At 43.7% G+C, this 23,182-nt stretch overlaps 1 protein-coding gene across 8 annotated transcripts in view; it reads right to left on the bottom strand.

Annotated features, from left to right (window-relative positions):
- Nucleotides 1–6,492: 6,492 nt before the first annotated feature.
- Nucleotides 6,493–23,182, bottom strand: part of ANGEL1 (angel homolog 1) — a 122,585-nt gene continuing 105,895 nt past the window's right edge. For all 8 annotated transcript variants that reach the window (XM_016428175.2, XM_056810627.1, XM_007472767.3 and 5 more), the window contains 9 exons: nt 20,911–21,498; nt 19,632–19,858; nt 19,054–19,123; nt 18,174–18,607; nt 14,610–14,736; nt 14,169–14,279; nt 10,863–10,932; nt 10,202–10,365; nt 6,493–8,709 (listed from right to left, as the gene is read on the bottom strand). In XM_016428175.2, the coding sequence (XP_016283661.1) occupies nt 8,549–8,709; nt 10,202–10,365; nt 10,863–10,932; nt 14,169–14,279; nt 14,610–14,736; nt 18,174–18,607; nt 19,054–19,123; nt 19,632–19,858; nt 20,911–21,498 (1,952 nt within the window). In that variant the 3' untranslated portion in view covers nt 6,493–8,548. The remainder of the gene's footprint in view (nt 8,710–10,201; nt 10,366–10,862; nt 10,933–14,168; nt 14,280–14,609; nt 14,737–18,173; nt 18,608–19,053; nt 19,124–19,631; nt 19,859–20,910; nt 21,499–23,182) is intronic.

Here is a 23,182-nt window from a genome sequence, read left to right as displayed (position 1 = left end):
CTGTCTGTGGAATTGGAGTGGGGGCATGCCAGGAAGCCAGTGGCACAGGATTAAAATCTCCATCTCTGGGATTCTGAAGTTTCCAATTTCAAATCAGCATCCTTCAGCCCTCCTCAGACATCCTGTACTTTTCAGCTCTCGGCTACTCCATCTCGAAATGCTTCTTTCTTTCTTATGCACAGCCTAGAGGATTCTTTATCATTATTATTGTTATAAAAATATATTGTTTATATGGAGGTCAAAAGGGGAAGTCTTCAGGGAGACAGTGACAACAATAGACTTTGGAAATTATAGACTATTGCCCCCTGAGTCCTTTTCCCCTAGCTATTCCCTCTTCCTATTTCATTATTATTCCACTCCAAACCATATCATCATCACATACAAAAGTAAATTCCAAAGCCATTTGAATAAGGCTTCTGCATTGGTTTTCAAAACTTTTAAGGCTAGGTCTCCTTATTTTACCGACTGCTGAAGTGCAGCTTCTCAGAGGTCCAATTACACTATGATCAGTATAGGAGTTTTGTTTTGTTTTTTAAACCCTTACCTTCTGTCTTAGAATCAATACGAAGTATTGGTTCCAAGGCCTTCAATAAGGACTAGACAATTGAGGTTAAATGACTTGCCCAGAGTCACACAGCTAGGAAGGGTCTGAGGCCAAATTTGAATCCAGATCCTCCCATCTCCAGGTCTGACTCTATCTGATGAGCTACTTAGTTGCTTCCTAGTATAGGAGTTTTGACCCATTCCACTTCCAATTTGGACCTGCTCTCCTCTCCTTGGGCAGTCTGGTGGCACCCCCTACTCCCAGGGGCTGATATTGGTTAGTTGATCAATAGGTTTAGCCTGCTACATCTCAGAACTCCTGAGTTCATTGAATTGCTAGCCTCAGTCTACCCAGGAGCAGGGATTATAGGTGTACACCACCATGTCCACCATCACACTGGGGAGAGAGACAGAGACAGAGAGAGAGGAAGGTGGCCTGTCAAACTATTTACCAGCCTCCAAGTTATCCCTTATCCCTTCAGATCAAAACAGTTCTCTTTACCTCTCTGTTGTATAAATCCTAGTTAAGAAGAATAGTTTGTCTGTAGGAGAGAAAAAGATGCTCCCCACACAAACCCTGGTTTTCACAAATTACAGTGAGAAAGAGGAAACAGTTTAGACCTTACTAATTCTAAAATATGTACGTATATGTTAGGGTCAGGGGAGGGAGATGAAGATTAAGGACCTTCTTGAATTAAGAAATAGCCTGAATTCAAAGATAATTTATAAAGAAATCAAGTTTTATTACTTTCAGGTAATTCCAGATAACTTCTAAGCATTTGTTGAATAAGTAAAAGTCCTACTGGGAATGTTTCAATACAAAGACAACACATTTGTAATTGGCACATAAATTACTGACATGTAAATGATACTGCTCAAGTATTTGAAGACATGCTAATTCCCCAAACTGGTTAATCATTCCCAAGTTTACTCTGTGAATTCGTTTGTAAAGACTTTCTTCACCAAAGACACCAGGGTAAGTTTTGGTCCAACCTCAAGAAATTGTTTTAGATTAGAAATTTATTTTTAAGAAGAACAGAACATCCAGATTCCTCTTAAAGTCCATGGCTGGACTTTTTGGATTCAGATAAAAATTTTGCCACTCATTTGCATTACTGATTTACTCTGACATTTCAGATGGGCAGGGGACTTGGGGAAAAGGGGGCTACATTCCTTGTTTTAGGATAGAATAGGCTAAAGCCCCTCAATGTCCTCTCTTAGCCTGATACTCACTCCCTGCCACTGTTCAACATTGGCTAAGACAGACAACATCTTCCCCTCTCATTCCAATCAAAACATTGTCCTCAGATGAAGAACAGTGGTAAGTAAGAAAGAACCCTAGACTAATGCCAGACACTTAGGAAACCTCTGAATGGGGCCATAATTATGTCATCCTGGACTGGAAAGGCAGAACTAAAATCTCTAAGGACGGTACCTGGCAGGTTCTGGTGACAGATCACTCCAGAGCAGCTGGAGAAATAACTCTCCAAGTCCATCCCTAAACAAATCCAGAGAACACACATCTAGACTTTCATCCCACTCCCAGCTGGACAGTGTTAAGGACAATGAGCTAGTGGGAAAAGAAGGGAGTCTCAGGACTTAAGTGCAATGACCCTTATGCTTTCTTTCTGGAATACAGCTTCTGGAACACACAGGCTTATTAAGCACATACAGTGTCTATTGGGAGTTGGGTAGAAGACCAGAAATCTCTCTCCTCCACATATTAAACCAACATTCTTCTCTTTGGAATTTTTAAACCCTGGCCCTAAGACCACTTAGATGCCCTCCTACCTCATAAATGCCTTCTGATTGGAACTATGCCCATCTGCTTGTCAGCAAAGTCAAGTTAGAAAGATTCTGAAGGTAGGCAGAGCCAGAGGGGGAGGATGGGAAACAGACAGACAGACAGATATAGAGACACAGATAAATAAAGGGAGGGAAGGATGGAGGGAGGAAAAAGAAGAAACAAAGAAAGAAAAAGGAAGGAGGAAGAGAGGGAAGGAGAAATGACACTAGAAACATGAGCTTGTAGGTCCCATTCCTACAACTCTTCATCATAAAAAAACAGAACAGCATGATCTCTTCTAACAAGAGTCATTTATTAGCAGAAAGGAAAAGCCACAGTTTTATTATATAATCAGTAAACAAATTCTAAAACTCTACTATTTAAAAGATCTTATAGGGAGGTAGTTTGGTATCATAGAAAAAGACAGATTTAAGAGTCAGAAGATATAGATTTAAGTCTTGGCTTTGCCATTAATGCACTGTGTAAGCTTGGACAAAAAGGTCACTCCCCCTCTGGGTCCTTCTCAGTCCTATATCTGCCTTGGGGTGGGAAGGAATCATCTACCTCTTCCAGCTTCAGTTTATTTTCCAGATGAGGCAAGCCCATTGCTTCTTGCTCTCCTGATGCCCCCAAATAGTTCAATGAGCATTCATTACCCAATTGCTAGAACTCCCTTAAGCTGAGAAGACTCTTCTGCCTTTGTGAGAGGTTGGTGGCAAAAAGAAACATATTCCTTCCTCTTTCTGGGCCTTGACTTTCTCCCATGCAAAATGAGGAGGTTGGACTAAATGATTTGAGAGCTGGGAAGGGCCTTGAAATTCTATGACTTAGTTGAGATCCTGGGCACTACTATTACCTTTCTTAGTCACAATATCACATACAAGCTTGACTTCCCATTGGCACAACATTGGGAATCATGTCTTCCTGATGGAAAGGAAGTCAGCCTTCAAGAGAGACCTTTCAGGAAAAGGTGGTTTAACTCACAATGGCTCTGATCCTTGAGGTGGGAAGAAAACAAGGTTAGTCAAGGAAATTCTTCTATGTCTAATAGAACATTTGTAATGGGAGAATTGGAGGTTCCCAATGCTCTGCTATGAAGATGCTCTACTATAAACCCTACTTTTAAGTTCACAGCTACCATCACTTCTGGCAATTGATCCCCATGAGTGGCGCTATGGCTGACCAGAAGTAGGTACCCACCAATGCAATGCTAATGATCAGGTACCCAGTCCAAGAAGTTTCCTTTTTTTTGGTGGGGGGGAAGTCATTTGGGAGCAAGGGGACATGGGAGGCCAATTAGAGAAGAAGATGCAATTTTTAAATGATAGGGAATTTTGTCATAATCAAACACAACATTTTCCAGTAAAAAGACTAAAAGCTATGAAGAAAAATTATAGAGTTGGCTTTTGGGGAAGAATACAAGTGCCAAAATGTTTCTAGGCATTTTGATAGGAGTAAGCCACACCTCAAGCTACTTTGTTCATATCTTCAGTGTCCCAATGATTCTGTTGCAGTAAGGAGTTTTCTGATGTGGACATCCTTGGCATCATCACAGTTTTAGAAGTTGTAAAGGTTGCCTGCCCATGTAGCCTTTGTTGCCATAAACTTGGGAACTGTTTCCAAAGTAGTATGCTTTATAACAATATTTTCTGGGATTAAAAACAACAACAAAAAAACCCAAAATGACAACAACAAAAAAACCCACCTTATCTTCCTTCTTATCATCAATACTGAACATCAGTTCCAAGGTAGAAGAGTGGTTAGGGTGAAGACAATGGGAGTTAAGTGATTTGCCCAGGGTTGGACAACTGGAAAGTATCTGAGGTCAGATTTGAACCTAGGACCTCCCATCTCCAGTCCTGACTCCCAATCCTCTGAGCCACCTAGCTACTACCCTGTTTCCTGAGATTATAAAGACCACCTTTCTTCCCAAAATCTCAAAATATTTCCAAAAGTAGGATAACATGGTGTAATGGAGAAAGTACTGCCTCTGTGAATAAGATTTTAGTCCAACTGATCAGGTGCTGTCTTTTTGTCTGACCTGGGACAAGTCACTTATAATCTCTAGGACTGTTACCTTATCTGAGGGGATTGTCCTGGATGACTTCTAAAAGTTCTTTGTAATTATATCTATGATCTAGTCACTTGTCTCTCACTTCTCTCCAAAGGTACAGTCTTAGGAAGGCTATGACTTGCTTGAAATCACATTGATGGAAGGAAGGAAGGAAGGAAGGAAGGAAGGAAGGAAGGAAGGAAGGAAGGAAGGAAGGAAGGAAGGAAGGAAGGAAGGAAGGAAGGAAGGAAGGAAGGAAGGAAGGAAGGAAGGAAGGAAGGAAGGAAGGAAGGAAGGAAGGAAGGAAGGAAGGAAGGAAGGAAGGAAGGAAGGAAGGAAGGAAAAGGAAGGAGGGAGGAAAGTGTTAAATGTTCACTATGTGCCAAGCACAGTGCCATATGCTAAGAATTCAAATACAAAAGCAGACAAAATCAAGCCAATAAACTCTGGAGCAGTGGTCCAATAGGTCCTAAGGACCTGGGTTCTTGCCATTCCTTCCACACTAGAAACCTTAAAATTTCTAAGCCTTTCCATCCACCCTGTGGCTGATGGAATTTCATGTTATCTACATGAATTAACATACAGGCTTTTTGACCATAGTGATTCCCTGGCTTTATCTGTTGGTGTCCCCAGCACTTATCACAGAATTTAGCACACATGCTTTTTAATCCATTCAATAAAGCTACAGGTTACCAATGGGGATTTGGTTGGGGTTTTTTCCCCCAATTAATATGGGGTTTCTGGTGGTGTGGAAACTCTAGCCTCCAGTTTGGGTATAGTCAAGACTATCAGTGTTGTTTCACAGTATTTAGAACTAGCAGAGAATTGAGAGATAAAATCAATCCCTCTTCCTCTTCTTAAAGATGAGAAATCTGAGACCCAGAGAAGGTAAATTATTTGCCAGACACCACACAACAAGACTAAAGATCCAAACTCTGGCTCCTAATTCTTTTCTATTAAACTATGCTAGGGGAAGGAAAAGGTTATAGTGGAACCAGGCATAGAAGGGAGGGGATCAGCCCCAGCAACAGATGGCCCACAGATCAGCTCTAGCTCAGGAATGCAAAACAGATTATCAAAAAATAGACAGCAGAGTGGGGATGTATCACCCTAGGCTTCATCCAGGGAAACACACCCCCATACAGCCTGCCTCTCTTTGTTGGGGGGAGGGAAGGGGGAAATAGGCAGCTAGAGAGGAATCCCCGATTCCCAGTGGTTGTACAGAAATAGGAAGGTGCTGCCCTACAACCAAGTGGCCACCATCCCTCCATGAACAAAGGCTCCCCAAAGCCATAACTGAGAACTGACACAGAGGGACAGGTTTATCTTAGATCTGTGGTGGTGAACCTATGGCACATGTGACCAAGGGGGCCCTCAGAGTCATCTGAAGGTAAGAGAGTCATGGGCCCCACCATAGAATTTACTTCTGGAAAGCCAGAGGGATGTGGGGCAGGGCTACTCCCCCTTCCCCTCTCCACTTGAGGTCATTTCTCACACGACCTGCCCCTATGCCCAGCAGTCCAATAGAAGGGCTTCCTCCCTCCCATCTGGGGAGGGTTGCTGTTTGGGGACTCAGTCTCCAAGGTCTATCACTCTTAGATTCTCCTAAATTCCCCTGGTCAGGAACCCAAGACTTTTGTAGAGTAGGAGGGCAATAGGGTTATTGATAGGCTTCAGAAAGACCTTCCTAATCTTGGGCTTTTCCCTTGCTTTGGGCCTAGTTCTAGTACTCCAGAGCTCTAGTGAGCTGCAAGCCTCAGATTTCAATGCTTTCTCTGTAATGGGTCTGGAGCCAGGACAATACAAGTTCAAATCCAGTCAGATAATTGCCTTGTGACCTTGGGTAAGTCACTTAACCTGTTTCCTCAATTATAAAATGGGGATAGCAGTCTACTTCCCAGGGCTGTCATGAGGATCAAATGATTTTGAAAACATTTCTCACAGTGCACAGTATATAGTAGGTGCTTAATACTTATTTCCTTCCTTCCCTAGTTTCTTTTCAAGTCATTTTATTCTTAAACTCACCCCCAGTCATACAAGTTCTCAACACATCTAGCCCAAAACTAGACTGGCTCTGCTATACTCTCCAGAATCCCAGAGAAATAAGAAATAAGAAAAAAAAAAGACAAACCTTTATTTCAGAAAAAAAAATAAATTAGCATGAAAAATTTCCTACTTCACTTTTCAAAACAGAAACAAGTCAGAGACCAAAAGATTCCCTAGTAAACCTTCCCAGGGTGGGACCATGGCACTTCTCATGAGGGGAGAAGAGGACAAGGGGCAGCTGTGGGACAAACGGGGGATGTCCTGAGGTCCTGTAAAGAAGCACCCAGGAGAAGCAAACATGGTAAAGGGGGTACAAAGAGCAGGTGGAGGGAATCAGGCAAAAACAGGCCCCCTGAACCTGAGGCAAGCCATTGTTTATGTAAAGGAAGCAGAGCTAAGGGGGTTAGTAAGCTTTTTAAAAAAAGCAACAGCAAAGTTTAAGCAGGGTCTTTGGCTTTCCTTTAAGAAAGATAAAATATAATTCTGATAGGCCCCTGGCATAGGGAGGCTTATCAGTGTGACTCTTCGGGCCCATCTGAGGCCACCTGAAAACTACAAAGGCAACTCAGACCCAAAGGGGAGAGAAGTGTCTTCTGCATCTGCCTTGCGGTAAAGGGGAGGGGAGGGGGAAGGCTGGCGGGGAGTAAGACCCTGGGGACACATTCCTAAAAATGAGAGATTAAGGCACACAGAAGTTGACAAGTCAGGGCAGGGCAAGAATATGAAGGTTCTGGGGAGACCACCCCAAGCCCCACCCCCACCACTACCACCCCCACCACCACCTCCGGAGTCAAGCAGGGCTTTATGTCTGATGTAGCCTGGCCAGGGGACTAGTGTTCTCTAGAACTCCTTCCCACCCAATTGACTTCACTGCCATCCCTTAAGTTCTCCAACCAACTCATTTCACTGAGAATAGAAGAGATGCTCCCCAGATAATGCTTTCCCAACATTGCAGCTTCTGAAGAAGGGCCTGGGGGAGTCAGGAGAGCAGGAATCAGCTTCTTGGGAATAACGGGGAAGGAGAAGCTCTTTCCTCAGGATTTTAGGCTTCAGCCGATAGCCCTCAAGTGTATGATGGCAGCAATTCATATATTGTTTCCCAGAGAAACTGCCACCCCGGGCCAGCTCCAGATACCATCAGGCCAGAACACTTCCTTCAGACCCGATTTCTCCATCCTACAAGATACTCAGTTCTTCTGGCAACACCTCCCCATCCCGCTTCCAGCTTCCCCAACCTGACTCAGGGAAAGGCCGACTTCTTATGCAAGGACATAGGGGTGAACCCAAGAGAAATACACTAGGGGCATGTCTTGGCTTCAGGAGTAGGGACAGTGGAGTGAGGCAAGTCAGATGGTCTTGGATCACCAGGCCCTCTTGATCTCGATGATCCAGGCTGAGGAGTCCACTCTGTTCACAAGGGCCAAGCTGGATGAACACAATTCTGTGGCAACCTACACATAAGGTAGCTGGGGATTGGGGCACGGGAGAGAGGGCAGGGAGGGAGGGGGGCTCTATGGCCAGCAGGTCACTTAGAAGTCTACTAACTTCACCTGCTCATGCTCTACCCACCCTAGGAGGGGCAATCAATGCTGCATTCGCTCCTGCAGCTTATCAGAACACCAAGGGAAAAAAAAAACTATACATTATATACAGTAGCTGTATAAGAGGCTAGACCAGATGGACAGGGGGGCAGGGTGGCTGGTGGGCAATCTGCTCGACAGGAGGGGAGATTGCAGGCAGCAGTGGCTGCTATGGGGCTTCAACAAGCTGCAGCCTGAAAGCAAATAACCAATGAGATCAAAAACTCCCGCAACCCTGGTAATTAAAAATCAAGGGGGAGGCGCTGGATACATGGGAGGAAGGGGAGCCCCCCTCCTGCCTCTCCCAGGGCCACTGCGTGTGAGGCACAGGATTAGGAAGAGGTTGGGGCGGGAGCAGGGGCATAATGGGTGGGGGAAAGGGAGAGAGGAAATCCAACCAAGAAGGAGAAGGGGAGGGTGAAAGGAGGGGCGAGGGAGGGAAATTCCTTGGGTGTAAGTTTCCAGAAGCTTGGGATTTCCACAGTCTCTGATCCAATGAGCTCTTCTGGAGGAGAAGCCCCCCATCCCCTAAGAGCCCCATCATGGGGCGGTGACCTCCATCCCAAAGCTGGCCAACAGGCAGAGGTGGTCTGAAGAACAGAAGGGGTTGGGTAAGCCATTGGCAGCCCAAAGGACATCTTCAGAGAGGAGGGAGAGACGGCCAAGCAGCTTGAGGGCTCCGTCCCGGTATAGCCTTCGACCTGGGTTATGAAAGGGAGGAAGAGTAAGGCACGGTGGCACCTGAAGATATAAATCTAGGAGCAGCTAGGTGACTCTGTGGAGAGCCTGGCCTGGAGACCAAAGGTCCTGCCTGGGCTTAAATCTGGCAACAGGTAATTCCCAGCTGTGTGACTCTGGGTAAATCACTTAACCCCAATTGTCTAGCCCAGGGGTCCCTAAACTTTTTACACGGGGGCCAGTTCACTGTCCCTCAGACCACTGAAGGGCCAGACTATTAAAAAAAAAAACTAGGAACAAATCTGTATACCGCTGTCCAGGATAGCAAAGGCTACAGCACTGGCTGTGATGGGCCTATCACACCTTGCACAGGCCCATCACCACCACCACTGTACCGGGCAGCAGTATACACAGTACAGAATCCCCTCCCCCAGATCACAGCTCACCATGCTGACATCTTCCATTGCGCAGCCACATAATCCTTTGCACAGCACCTCGTTCTCCTTCAGTTACTCAGAACAAGGTGCCATGCAAAGGATTTTGTCACCGGAAGTAGTACTATACATGAGTGACGCCACATGTGGCCCGTGGGCTGTAGTTTGGGGACCCCTGGTTAGCCCCTCATTGCTCTCCTGCATTGGCTTAAAAAAGAAAAAGATATAAATCTACCTGAAGAAAAAGATATAAATCTGCCAGCCCCTAAAGTCAGTGTGGGCAAGACAGAGCTGAAGGAAGTACTTCCTGTTCATGGTCACACAAATGGTGACAGAGCCTTACATCTTTTCTGGGAACATATTAAACCTAAAGGGAATAGTCTATGTTTCACAGATTACACATACTCACCCCCCCTCATCGTCTCCTCTTTTCCCATATCTGGCTCAAAAAACTTAAGTATGCTCTCTCATCTGAACCTACTTAAGGTGGGAGAGGAAGGGTGTCAGATAAGGCAAAGAGACCTATTCTAAAGCAAAATTACTTAGCTTCTCTGGATCTCAGTTTCTCCACTTTGATGTTCCTCACAGATTTGGAGCTGTGAGGTCATCTAGTCTGACTCCTTCATTTATATCATGAGGATCAAGTGAGATGATGTGCCCTTAAGAGTACCTTCAAAATTATAAAACTCTAAAGAAACATCATAATAATAATGATAATAATTTCATATTTTTATATTATTTGAATGTTCATCTATCCAATGAGGTGGGTAAATTTAAGCATTATAATTATTAACATTTTGCAAATGTGAATTCTAAGGTTTTCAGTGGTCAGTGGCTTTGCCAAAAGTCCCCCTGCTACAGAGAATCAGAGGGTCAGGGATCAAATCCTGGCATTCTGATAAAAAATCCCATCCATATTTCTTTTCCCAGTATTATCCTGGAAGGAGAATGTGAAAGCCTCTCTCAATAAAAGCCTCTCCTACTTGGTTCCATGTGCTCTTAGCATTGTAGCCCAGACTACTATGACAAGTGGCTGACCCCTAGCTGCAGCAGTCAAGACCTCAGGGCACCCACAACTCACTTGCTCTGTGTCCATTTTCACAGGGTTCAGCAGAGAAGAAAATGTAATCCACTGTTGCTCCAAGGCCCAGGGGCATTGTGGTGACCTCTGGGCGGCCTTGCTGGGGTAGGAAGTGGCTATAAACTGAGGTCAGGTTGAGGCTGTGCTGGATAGTACCTGAAGCCCTGTGTGGTGGAGAGAGCAAGGAGAAAATGGGCTGAGATATCCTATCTGGCCAATCCCACCCACCCTTACTAACTTTACTTTAGGAAGGCCTCAGGGGATTCAACTTGGCTACATGCAAGGTAAATTCCCACACAGGAAAACACGAGGCTGGCAAGTCAGCAATCACTGAGCCAAGAGGAAAAGGGCTGACGACTGGTTCAGCTCCACCTGCTCCTGTTGCAAATAGGACTTGGACCTTGGCCCAGCCCCCAAGGTATAAAACTTCACTGGCCCATCTGACTCCACAGTAAGGAGCATCCATAGGTATACATGCAAATGGAGTGACTTCTAACCAACACAAGTTTACAACCAGCCCAGGAACAAATAATGGCAAGGTTGTAGGGGAAATGGATGAAAGAATAGCCTCCCTTCCAGGGGTGGCAACAAGCAGCACTTTGGGGAAGGACAAGTCTCACTCATGGGGCAGGCATAAAAGGCTGGGGCCAGAGAAGGCTACCTGGGGAAGAAGGGTTCCGGATTGGGTGGGTCAGCTTCAGGGACAGACTGGGACCAGCCAACAGGACGCTCTGTAAAGGAGACAAGACACACAACTGAGAATATCCTAGGGCAGGGGCCCAGCCCTGTCCTCAAATTCCTCAGAAAATCTAACTTAAGTTTTCTCAGAATTGAAAGAGGTAGAAAAAGATGGCCCTGGGGAGCCTCAGGAAAGGAATAGCAAAAGTCAGGAGGGGTAATAAAAGGGCCTCCACAAGCAGGGGTTGTCCTCCTCTTCTCATCACCATGATTTGTTTTTTTAGTTCAGCTCTATAGCTTCCCTGGCATAGGAATTCTCAGTTAGGAACTTTCCTCCACCAGTACATGCTGGCAACAATTCTGCAATGTATAAGCTGAAAGCACTGCTGGGGGCACTGAAGGATTAAGTGACTTGATCAGAGTCACCAAAGCCACTATGCATTGGAGGCAGATGTCAGTCCTCATTGTCTCAGAGACCACACTGCCTTATATTAGCTAGTATTGTTCATTAAGAATGTTAGCTTGCCCTCAGAGAACGCCTGAAATAAGGGATAAAACACTATCACATGTAATATTTCACCTTCTTTAATTTCATCTAGGGAAGGAATTCCAGGTCTAGATAGTCCCTTCTCTGACACAAATCAGTAACTCTTGAAATTTAGGAAAGTTGCCTGAGAAGTGGTTTGCCAATAGTCACTCAGTTAGTATGCATCAGAGATAAGACATGAATCTGGGCTCTCCTGACTCTAATGCTGCCTCTCTATACACTAAGCATCTCTGCCTCTCCATTCACTCCTTTCCTCAGAATAACCCAATGTCATTGTTGACAAATTTCAGTGATGTCCAACTCTTTATGACCCCATTTGGAGGCTTTCTTGTCAAACACCCTAGAGTCATTTACTCTTTTCTTATCCAGCTCATTTTATAAATAGGGAAACTGAGGCAGATTTGACTTCCCCAGTGTCACACGGCTAAGGCTAGATTTGTACTCAGGTTTTCTTGACTCCAGGTCCAATGCTCTATCCATTGATCCATCATAATTCAATGAGGCAGGTAGAATAAACAACTGTTACATCTATTATTCAGTTGAAACCAGGACCAAGAGAAGTTAAGCGATTTGCCCATGGTCAAATAGCCAAATATTCTGATTCCCTCTCCAGTATTCCTTCCAATATGCCCTATTTCCCATACCCAGAGAGTACCACTAAGTTCCCCACTCCAAAAGTGAAAGTTATAAAGTCTTTGAGTGACATTCAACTTTAATAATTTTTGATGAACACATGATAGAGGGATATTGTGAACAGAAAAGAAAAGCTGAAATTTTACAGTTTTAAAGACATATATTTTTAAGCCCTTACTTTCTGTCTTAGAATTGCATTTGTGAAAAGAAATAAAAATTCTCAACATAACCTTTAAGAATTCACTTTTTAAAATAAATAATCTGGAATACATCAAATTAAAAAGGTTTTATACAAACAAAACCAATGTAACCAAAATCAAAAGGGTAGCAACAAATTGGGAAACAATCTTCATTAAAACCTCTGACAAAGGTTTAATTACTCAAATTTACAAAGAACTAAATCAATTATACAAAAAATCAAGCCATTCTCCAATTGATAAATGGGCAAGGGACATGAACAGGCAGTTCTCAACCAAAGAAATCAAAACTATTAATAAACACATGAAAAAGTGCTCTACATCTCTTATAATCAGAGAGATGCAAATCAAAATAACTCTGAGGTATCACCTCACACCTAGTAGATTGGCTAACATAACAGCTATGGAAAGTAATGAATGCTGGAGGGGATGTGGCAAAGTAGGGACACTAATTCATTGCTGGTGGAGTTGTGAATTGATCCAGCCATTCTGGAGGACAATTTGGAACTATGCCCAAAGGGTGATAAAAGACTGTCTGCCCTTTGGTCCAGCCATAGCACTGCTGGGTCTGTACCCCAAAGAGATAATAAGGAAAAAGACTTGTACAAGAATATTCATAGCTGCACTCTTTGTGGTGGCCAAAAATTGGAAAACGAGGGGATGCCCATCAATTGGGGAATGGCTGAACAAATTGTGGTATATGTTGGTGATGGAATACTATTGTGCTAAAAGGAATAATAAAGTGGAGGAATTCCATGGAGACTGGAACAACCTCCAGGAAGTGATGCAGAGCGAAAGGAGCAGAACCAGGAAAACATTGTACCCAGAGACTGATACATTGTGCTACAATGGAAGGTGATGGACTTCTCCATTAGTGGCAATGCAATGTCCCTGAACAATCTGCAGGGATCTAAAAAATACTATCCACAAGCAGAGGATAAACTGTGGGAGTAAAAACACCGATGAAAAGCAACTGCTTGACTACAGGGGTGGAGGGGATATGACTGAGGAGAGACTCTAAATGAACACTCTAATGCAAATACCAACAACAGGGAAATGGGTTCGAGTCAAGAACACATGTGATAACCAGTGGAATCGTAACGTCGGCTATGGGAGAGGGAAAGGTGGTGGGAGGGGGGGCGGGGAGGAAAAGAAAATGATCTTTGTTTCCAGTGAATAATGTTTGGAAATGACCAAATAAAACGTTTAAAATTAAAAAAAAAAAGAATTCACTTTTTATGTAATACTGCTGTAACCATAAGAAATGATGAGGATGATTTTGGAAAAACCTATAGTTACTGATGCAAAGTGAAGTAAGCAGAACCAGAACATTATACACAGCAACAGCAATATTACATGATGAACATCTATGAATGACTTCACTATTCCTAGCAATAGTGATCCAAGAAAATCATCAAAGACTCATGATGCAAAATGCCATGAGAAAGAACTGATGGAGTCTGAATGCAGACCAAAAAAACACTATATTTCATTTTATTTCTTCACTTTTATTTGTTAGTTCTCTTTCACAAAATGACTAATACAGAAAGATGCTTTACAATATTTCATATGTAAAATCTACATCAGATTGCTCACTGTCTCAGGGAAGGAAGGAGGGAGGGTGGGTAAAAATTTGGCTCAAACTTTTAAGAAAAAAAGGTTAAAAATAGTTTTTTTGTAAAATTGAGGAAAAAATAAATTATTTTTAAAATTCACCTTTTATATTTGATGTCTATCTATGTTCTTCTATCATGTTTATGCCTAAAGTTATTAAAGTTAAAAGTTACACAAAGATTTGGTAACCACCCTATATTTTATTCTTATAGATTTTTGTCTCCAAGAATTATGACCAACTGAAAGGACCAAGAAGCTACACTACTGAAAGATCCTAGAAGGAGGGAAAGGATGTTACCTGGTCTAGCATCTGTCACTCCTTCAATCAGGACCAGTCCCACTGGCCGCTGGCAGGCAATGTCACAGAAGCGGAAACGCAACAAGAAATCCCGGCCATACTTGCGTCTCTCTACAGATACAGAACAAGCATTGGGTGAGTGGAAGCAAAAGAATCCAAATGATGGGATCTCAAAGCCCTGGAGGAGCCTCTAGCTCAGCAATACAGGGGTCATGAGAGGCCTGACTCAGAGGACAAAAGGCTCTTCTGAGACACACATTTTAGATCTGGCAATTTGGAAGCACTGAGAATGTGGAGTACAAGAAGTCAAAGAATATGCTGGGAGACTCCCAAGGCATAATATTCTCCCAGTTTTCCTGAAGAGACATAGCTTTCTCCTGTGCTATTTAAAAAAAAAAATCCTACAAATTACAAATCTATCAGAACAGGATAATGGCTCACCTGATCTCTTGGGGTGACAGGGAGTAATGTACTGACAGCTGTCAGTGATGCCCAAAGAGCTAGGCCACAGTGGGGTCAACAGCTTTCTCTGGTAAAGCTGATGGGAGAAGTCTTCTTGCCCAGACACCTGCAGGGAGAGAAACAGTAGGCCAAAGGTAAAGAAGCAGATAGAAAAGGAAAAGGCTGACATGAAAGCTGGAGAATGCATATAAACCCATACAGGCTATGGTTATTGCATAAGCCTCCCTGTGAAGTTGCAAAATACTTCTCTAACTGAACTCATGAAACACACCATCTTTTCCCTGGAAACATCTGCATGTATCCCTGGGACGGAAAGGAAGGGAAAACAAAGCCTGAACTTGAGGGCACACAGTCAGAAGTTTCACCTCTGGATAAACTCTCACCTAACTTCACAATTATTGCAATGCTCAACAAGGCCTTGGTCTGGCTGTATTAAGTTGCATCAACAAAAAGATTATTTAAAAGTAAGGTCCTACCCAGCAACCTGCTTTCTCCCAAATCAAAGTCCTACAATCACCTAAGCCAATGATGGTGAACCTAGAGCACAGGTGCCAAATGTGGCACACAGAGGGCTCTCTGTGGATACTTAGGCCACCTTTCCCCCAACCCCTCCCCCAAGAGTCTGTTATTAAAAAGGCAGAGGGACTGGGTGGAGCTGCTCCCCTCTCCCCTCCCCTAATGACATTTTTTTCACATCCCCCACCCCTCTGCCCAGCAGCCCAATGGGAGTGCTTCTTCCCTTCCCTGTCTGAGGTAAGGAGGTGCTTCTTCCCTTCCCTGTCTGAGGTAAGGAGGGTGAGTGTGGCACTCAGGCTCTGGTGGGGGGCTGGCCTGGGACTTCATCTAGGAGTGGGAGTGGGTTTTTTTTTTCTAAAAGGTTCACCTATTTCTAAAAGGTTCACCATCACTGACATAGGCCATGAAACAAGGAATACATGGTGATACTATACCTTCCTGCAGTTAAAGCCCTATATTTTATTCCAGCCTGTACTTATTTCCATAGTTGCTTTTTTTTTTAAACCATTACTTTCCAACTTAGAATCAATACTATATGTTGGTTCTAAGGCAGAAGAGCAGTAAGGACAAAGCAATGGAGGTTAAGTGACTTGCCCATGATCACACAACTAGAAAGTATCTGAAGTCAAACATGGGCCCAGGAGTTCCTGTCTCCAGGAATTGTGATCAACTGAAAGGCCCAAGAAGCTGTGCCACTGACTGATCTTAGAAGGAAGGAAAGGCTCTCTATCAATTACTTGATCTAGATAATAATTGTCAAAACATCTTTTAGTTAATGGAATTGGGTTAAATGGGATGCTACATGGAAAGCAATTCTTTAATCAGCCTCTTATTTCCAATGAATGTGACAACACAACTCTGTACCTTGATTCCTCTGTCCTCATTGGCTTAGCTTAAGATTGATTCCCAGCAAGAAGTTCATCAGTCAGCTCAATGTTATTGCTTAATAAAAATAAGTAACCTTATGACAGTAAAATCTCAGTGAGCCCTATGAATGCTCATTGAATTCTCTTCTTTCTCCCACTCTTCTCTGCCAGTGACACTCATTATGTTAAATCAGAAGAGACATAGAAAGCTCAAGTGTCCTGCCTAGGATTCTGATGAGCCAGTAGCACCCAACAGGTCAATTCACACACCCCCTGGTCATGTACCACTCAGCCACAGTCTCACAGGCATTTCTTCTGGGTTCACTTTCTGCAGGGGTCATACAAGGCAAAGAACTTTGATGAATGGAATGAAAGCACAAAGCATGCTAAGCAAGGCAAGGATCCTTTTCAAATCCTCACTGAAGGCAGAACAAGACAGCTTCAGCAAGGATTTAGGTCATACCAGAGGGACAGTCTGATATTGCAGAAAGTGTCCTAAAAAAAAAAGTCCATGGTTCTTTATCCCAATTTGCTACTATCTGGTTATAAGACCATCAATAAGGCACTCTACCTATCTAGGCCTCATCTGTAAGCAGGAGTGCTTAACATTCTTTCAGTCATGGAACCCCTCTGGCAATCTGGTATAGTCTGTGGACCATTTCTCAGAATCATGTTTTTAAATGCAAAAAGTAAAATATATAGGATAAAAGGAAACCAATTATGTAGAAATTCAATTACCAAAACATCTTTTAAAAACAAGTTCACAGACCCCAGATTAAGAACTACTGGATCAGAGGATTTCTAAGGTCCCTTCTAGCTGTGACAGTTCTGTATATCCAGGAAGTATTTCCTGACAATAAAGTGTTTTGACCCCAATGGGGGGAAAAATCCCAAGGGAAGCTGGGAGGTATTTTTCTCTGAAAGTAATGCCTGAGGCCTATTTAAGATTGGTCTTCCTTGAATAAAGAGGGCTGAAGTAGATAACTTCTTAGGACCCTTTCCAGGGCTTTGACTGTGATTATGAAAAAGTATCTTTTCTGAACTAGTCACAATGACAATGCTGAGAGCTAAATCCAAATTACAGGCTAAGAATCAAAAAGAAATTCAAAAATCATCTAGTCCTGCCCCCATCGTCCCACCTTCTAGCTGGTGACTAGTTAAATCATCCAAAAGTAGGTAATCATCTATTCTCAAATACAAGAACTTTAGAATTGGAACTGACCTTTGAGACCAACTAGTCCAATCTCCCACCCAATGTAGGAATCCTTCTTTGACATTTATAGCCACCTAGAGACACATATCTCTGGGATGAAGATCTCACTATCTGATTTCATTGTAGAGCCCAAGTAATTGTCATTTTGAGCCAAAGTTTGCCTTTCTGTAACTTCTATATATTGGTCTTAGTTCTAGTCTCTGAACTAATATGGAACAAGTCAACCCCTAGAATTCCACGTGACACACCACCCTCCCCTTGAGATAAATGAAGACAACCATAAAGCCTACTTCCTATAGTCTTCTCTTTTCTAGACTCCTCCAGGTTCCTTGAAACCATTCCTCACATGGCATGATTTCCAAACCCTCATCTACCTATTAATACTTTAGCTTGTACCACCCAAAATTGCCATATACTTACTTTGTCTCTATAGTTCACACATACCTATGTGTGTACAAATTGTTTCCCTGACAGAGTGTAAGCTCCTTGGGGGCAAGAACTGTTTCATTTTGTATGAATTTCCAGGGCCTAGCCCGGTGACTGGCAGAAAGAAGGTGCTTGACAAATGATTGTTAACTGAATAAATCTCTCTTAAAACACAATGCTCAGAATGTAATATGATATTCTAGATGCAGCCTGAACAACACAGTATTTTCTTCCATTCAATCTTTAAGGCTACCTCCGTCATCTCAGTCCATTGTTTCATCCCCTGGTGATCAAGTTCTTCCTTGAGCACAAAGGAAATTGCCTCTATTTTAACCAAAGCCAGTTTCCTTATATTCTTCCCTTCAGGGGCAAAACTCAAGCAACCACCATACAAAAGCCTTTCATAACTTTGATGGTAGTAATGGAACCCCCTCTTAATCTGCCTCTCCTCCCTGCTATTCTCCACCCTACAGCAACCCTCTTTTCATCCCTGACCCTCTAGGAGTAATAGAACCACTTTACCTTCCAAGCTGGCATGCCCTGGTACTGGAGCTGTCCACTCCTGATGAAGTTGTAGAGAGGTGAGTCAGGGACTGAGTTCAAGTCCCCGCACAAGATGATGGGGCAGTAACTGCCATCTGCCAACCTTGCCACCTTATCCACTTCAGCCAGGAGGATGGCCACCTGAGCCAGCTTGACATCACCCCTGCGGGGGTTGTACAGCACATGTGTGTTGGCCACACACAGAGGACCCACAGTTATCTGCCCCAAGCTCTCTGGGACCAGCGGCTGTAGCAGCAAAACCAATCCCACATTATCCCGATTAAGGAGCTCCAGGCCAGGCCGGAAGTACTCCACAGGACTGGCACAGAGCAGTCGGAACCGGGTATGCTTGTAGCAGACAGCACAGCCATCCGTCTTACACCCAGTCCTCCTCTTGTAGAAACAAGTAAAGCCTGTGAGAGAAACCAGAGCCAGTGAGATGGATCATAGACATCAAAGGCTTGGGTCCTCTGACTAATGATCAATCTAGTAAGCATCACAGTGCTCCCACTACTCACCTCTGGGGTTTGTAGCCTTTGTCAATTCCTTAGTCCTGAAAGATTTTCTCTATAGCTATATTCAGATGAACAGAATGATGAGGAAAGGGTAGGAGGGCAGCAGAGAGGTGTAAGAATGGGTAGATAATGGGAAGTCCTCCTTCTGTGGGAATGAAAGGCTTACCCACAGGAGGAGAGAATTCACTCATTTTGAAGAGAATTCATTCATTTTGAAGAAAATACTACAGTCCAGAAAGGAAGCGAAGAAGTCTCTCCAGAAAGAGGAAAGAGGGCAGCAGAACTTCAGAGACATCTCCATCCAAAAGCCCTTGGGCCAATAGCCCCCCATAAGATTACATTACCCATCATCCGCAGAGTTGGCTCTAATTGTTCCCAGTAGTGGTCTTCCTGAACCTCCTGGAGACAAAGAATCTGGGAAATCGACGAAGAGATCAATCACTCAGAGGACACAGGTACGTGCAGAAAAGAAGGGGCCCCCACCTCCTGCTGGCAGGCAGTGCTGGGGACACCTCCACTCTAGGATGTGGCACTGAGACCAATGTGGAAGATGCCAGGGGAGTAAGGGGGGTGCACTGGAAAGCAACAAAATTCCCACAATCACTGACCATTTCCCCTCAATCCCTAATAGCGAACCCCAGCCTAAAATGAAAGTCACCCAACACCCAAAGCCTGGATTTTCCTATTCCCTTAATAGCCCCAAACTCAATCCTCATTCATGACCATACAAAGACTTTGCAAGCTCTAGAATTCCCAAGAGGGTTTCTCTTAGGATTCTGCCTAAATAACTAAGGGGAGGGATTTGCCTTTCGATGTGACCCCACACTGCCTTGTAGGGATGGAATAAATGCAACTGTATTTTGGTGATGGAAAAGTCCCAATGTGAGGAAGCCAGTGCAATGGGGCATAATTCTCAACTCACATCAGGGTCCCAGTGCTGGAATTCCTGCACAAGGTTGGAGAATCGATAGTTCCAATTCAGAATGTCTGGATGGCAGTGCAGGTAGAGCTCCGAGCTCTGTTGTACCAGGTCCTGGGCCAGGATATTATATGACATGACAGTAAACTGGAACTGAGGAGCCTCCCCTGAGTCCAGGCCCTGAGAATCTGGTTGGATAGAGAGATCCTCCCATTCTCGCCACAAGATTTCTATAGACAAAAGACAGAGCCAAAGCAACTGTGTCATCTGGCAGAGGAAGGAGAGGCTCACACCTCCTTCCCTCATGGCTTCCCACCTTCCCTCCCTATTTCCAAGCCCATCCAGTTGAGGATGTCCTTTTTTAATTCCCCTTTCCTATGGTCCCGACCCTCCACCTCGTACTCTAAAACTCTTGTACAGAAATTTCCTCCTATTATACTTTAAGTTCTTTCAGGGTAGGGTCTGTCTTCATATTTGTATCTCCACTGCCCACATCACTATGCCTTGCACACACTAAGAATCTAATAAATGTTTGTTGCATTGAATGAGCACCTGTGATAAATGTAAGGTATCCTTATGAGGGCACTGCTCATGAATATGTTTTCACAGAAATACTACTGTAAAGAGAGGTGCTTAATGTATGATCACTGACTTATTACTGATTACACATATGCACACACTGATGAGATCAAGTCAAGTTGATGTGAAAGGTCTTTCTGTTGTGACCTCAGCCCAGGCTTGGCTTGTTTCCTTTTATTTAAAATTGAGGAGACTTAGGTTCTACTCCAAGCTCTTTAATGAACTACTGCAAGACCTCTGGAAAGTCACCTTCTCAAGATAAGCCTAGGACAGTGATGGCAAACCTTTTAGACACCACTTGCTGTGCCCCCACACTGGGTGCCATTCTCTACCCCCCACAGAGACTGAGTGCCCCCCCCAACCTCAGAAAGAGAGGAATGAAAGGGAGGGACAGGGAGGTACTGTGGAGAGGAGGAGGGGAAGAGTTCCACCCGAGTCCCTCTGCCTTTCTAGTAACTGATAGGCAATGGTGTGCCTACCCACAGAGAGGTCTCTGAATGCCATCTTTGGCACACGTCATAGGTGCACCATCACAGGCATAGCATTTCTTTCGAGTTCTAACATCCTGTGATTCTATAACCAACATGTCAGAGGCAGAGTTCCTTGCCAGCCTAAAAACTCAGTAGCTCATGCTCTGTCCTGTAACAAGACTGCCTCCCACTTTGGCCTTCTCCACCTCTCCCTCAGTTCAGCCATTACTCACCATGATAAGGTATTTCAACTGGAGGAGGCTGCAATTGACCAAGACCCTCAAAGGGCCAAACTGGTGCCTCCTCCTCTGGCCCTGACTCTGGGGCTATGCTCCAAGCCACTACTGCAGGGTCCTCTTCCCATCGCTCTGTGGCAAGCGTACCCACGGGCAGGACAGCGCAATCTGCAAACTGGGGTCCTGCCTGCATTGGGACAGCAGTCCACACTGTGCCATCCACACCTTCCAGCTGCTCCTCTCCTGGGATCCCAGACATATCGGAGAAGGGCTCCTCCAGGGTCTCCGTAGCCCGTAAGTCACTCAGCTGAACGTTGGACCACTTGTCCTCTGAAGCAGCATCACGCTGCTCTTCAGGGCTTGCCATCAAGAGAGCCAAGCTGCCTGAGGCCAGCCCCTTCTCTAGTGGAGGCCCCTCACTGACAGATGGGGGCAGTCTGCTGGCCCCTTCCTCTCGCCACTGATGCAGCAGGCCTTCCCGTTCCTCCTGGTCTAGACCCCGAGGGGCCATGGCAAAGCCGCCCTCCACCTGGGGGGACGAGCTCTTTGCCAGGAGAGCATTTTTCCGACATGTGAAGAAAGCATCTGTTAGGAAAGTCAACACATTAGATTACTGGATAATTATCATCAACCTACTGTAATCTCCCCAGATGAACTCTAAATCTCTTGGAGGACAAGAAACACTTATAATATTTCATTTGTCAACAATAAAGCAATTGAAAAACAATGATGTGACATGATAATTATAAAATCAAATGTGGCCCCAATGAAGAGAGATGAGAAGATACATCATCCCTCTAAAGCTGCACAAAAAGCAAGAAAGCCTACTGAGGAAGAAGATAAGCAGTCTGGCCAACCTGAAGAACCATCTTTTTGCACTCTCTTAACATCTGAAGATGACAACACTATTACAGCAATTTACAGATAGTTTTAGGGAAAACAAGCTTGAAATAAATACAATTAGCATTTACTAATCATATGCTATGGTGGTGGTGTTTTTTAAAATATTTACCTTCTGTCTTAGAATTGATTCTAAGTATTGATTCCAAGGCAGAAGATTGGTAAGGGTAGGCAATTTGGGGTTAAATGACTTGCCCAGGGTCACATAGCTAGGAAGTGTCTTAGGCCACATTTGAACCCAGAACCTCCCAAGGTCTTTAGGCCTGGGTCTCTATCCAGTGAGCCACCTAGCTATCCCTCTGGCAGAAGTTCTTAACCTTTTGTGTCATGGCCCCTTTGGCAAGTGAAGTCTATGGATGCCTTCTCAGAGTAATGTTTTTAAATAAAATAAAACAGGAATTACAAAGGAAACAAACTACTTATGCTGAAATTATAAAAAGATTGTTTTTTAAAAGTTCACAGGCCCATAAGTATGGAACATTGCATATGATGTCAGAATATGTTGGTTAGTTTTACAGGACTTTTTTTCCTGGTTAATTTTTTATTATAAAGGTTTGTTCAGTGGGAAAAGATAGAAGTATACAACACATAAGAAACATAAATGATGTAAAAACAAAAACATGTTAATAAAATGTAGTTATAAAAATATTCCTTAGTATTTCTAAGAGTTCCTCATATAGTCCTGAAAAAAAAATGATAACTGGACATTTATCCACAGACCAGATTTCTGGCCACTTCAACCTCTGAAATAAGGGATATGGTAGAGTAGAAAAAAAACTGCAGAAAAGGACTGGGGATTATAGAATCATAGATTTAGAGCTGTGAGAGTCCAAAGAGCTTATCTAGTCCAATTCTCTTATTTTACAAATGAGAAAACTGAGGCCCAGCTAGCAGTTAAAGCAAGAGAAAAGACCAGCCAAGACCAAAATCTTCTAACAGCGTTCTTTACATTGGCACCATGCTTTAGACCTGGGTTCTAGTTCCAATATGTTGCTATTTATCGATATGACCTTGGGAATGCCAATTCCCTTCTCTGGGCTTCATGTTTCTCTTTTGAACAATGTGGGATCTGACCTAGATGATCTCAAAAATTCTTTTATGACCCAAAATTCTGATGCTATATTTTCTATAACTTCACATGTATAATCAATATATTGCTTGCCTTCTCAATGGATAGGGTACAGGGTAGAGGGAGAAAGAGAATTTGGAACTCAAAATCTCAAATGAATGTGAAAGTATAATCATTAAATATAAATAAATTCTGTGATTTCAATAAACACAACCCAAGAGAAAGGGTCTGGAAAAAGTCAAAATCATCACCAAGAAGCCAATTCTCTAGAACTAACATACTTTATTCCACTGAAAATGC

Source organism: Monodelphis domestica, chromosome 1 (assembly GCF_027887165.1).
Source record: "Monodelphis domestica isolate mMonDom1 chromosome 1, mMonDom1.pri, whole genome shotgun sequence".
In the NCBI taxonomy this organism is placed as follows: domain Eukaryota; kingdom Metazoa; phylum Chordata; class Mammalia; order Didelphimorphia; family Didelphidae; genus Monodelphis; species Monodelphis domestica.
The sequence above is the reverse complement of the archived record's forward strand: the minus strand, read 5'-3'. Positions and strand labels throughout refer to the sequence as shown.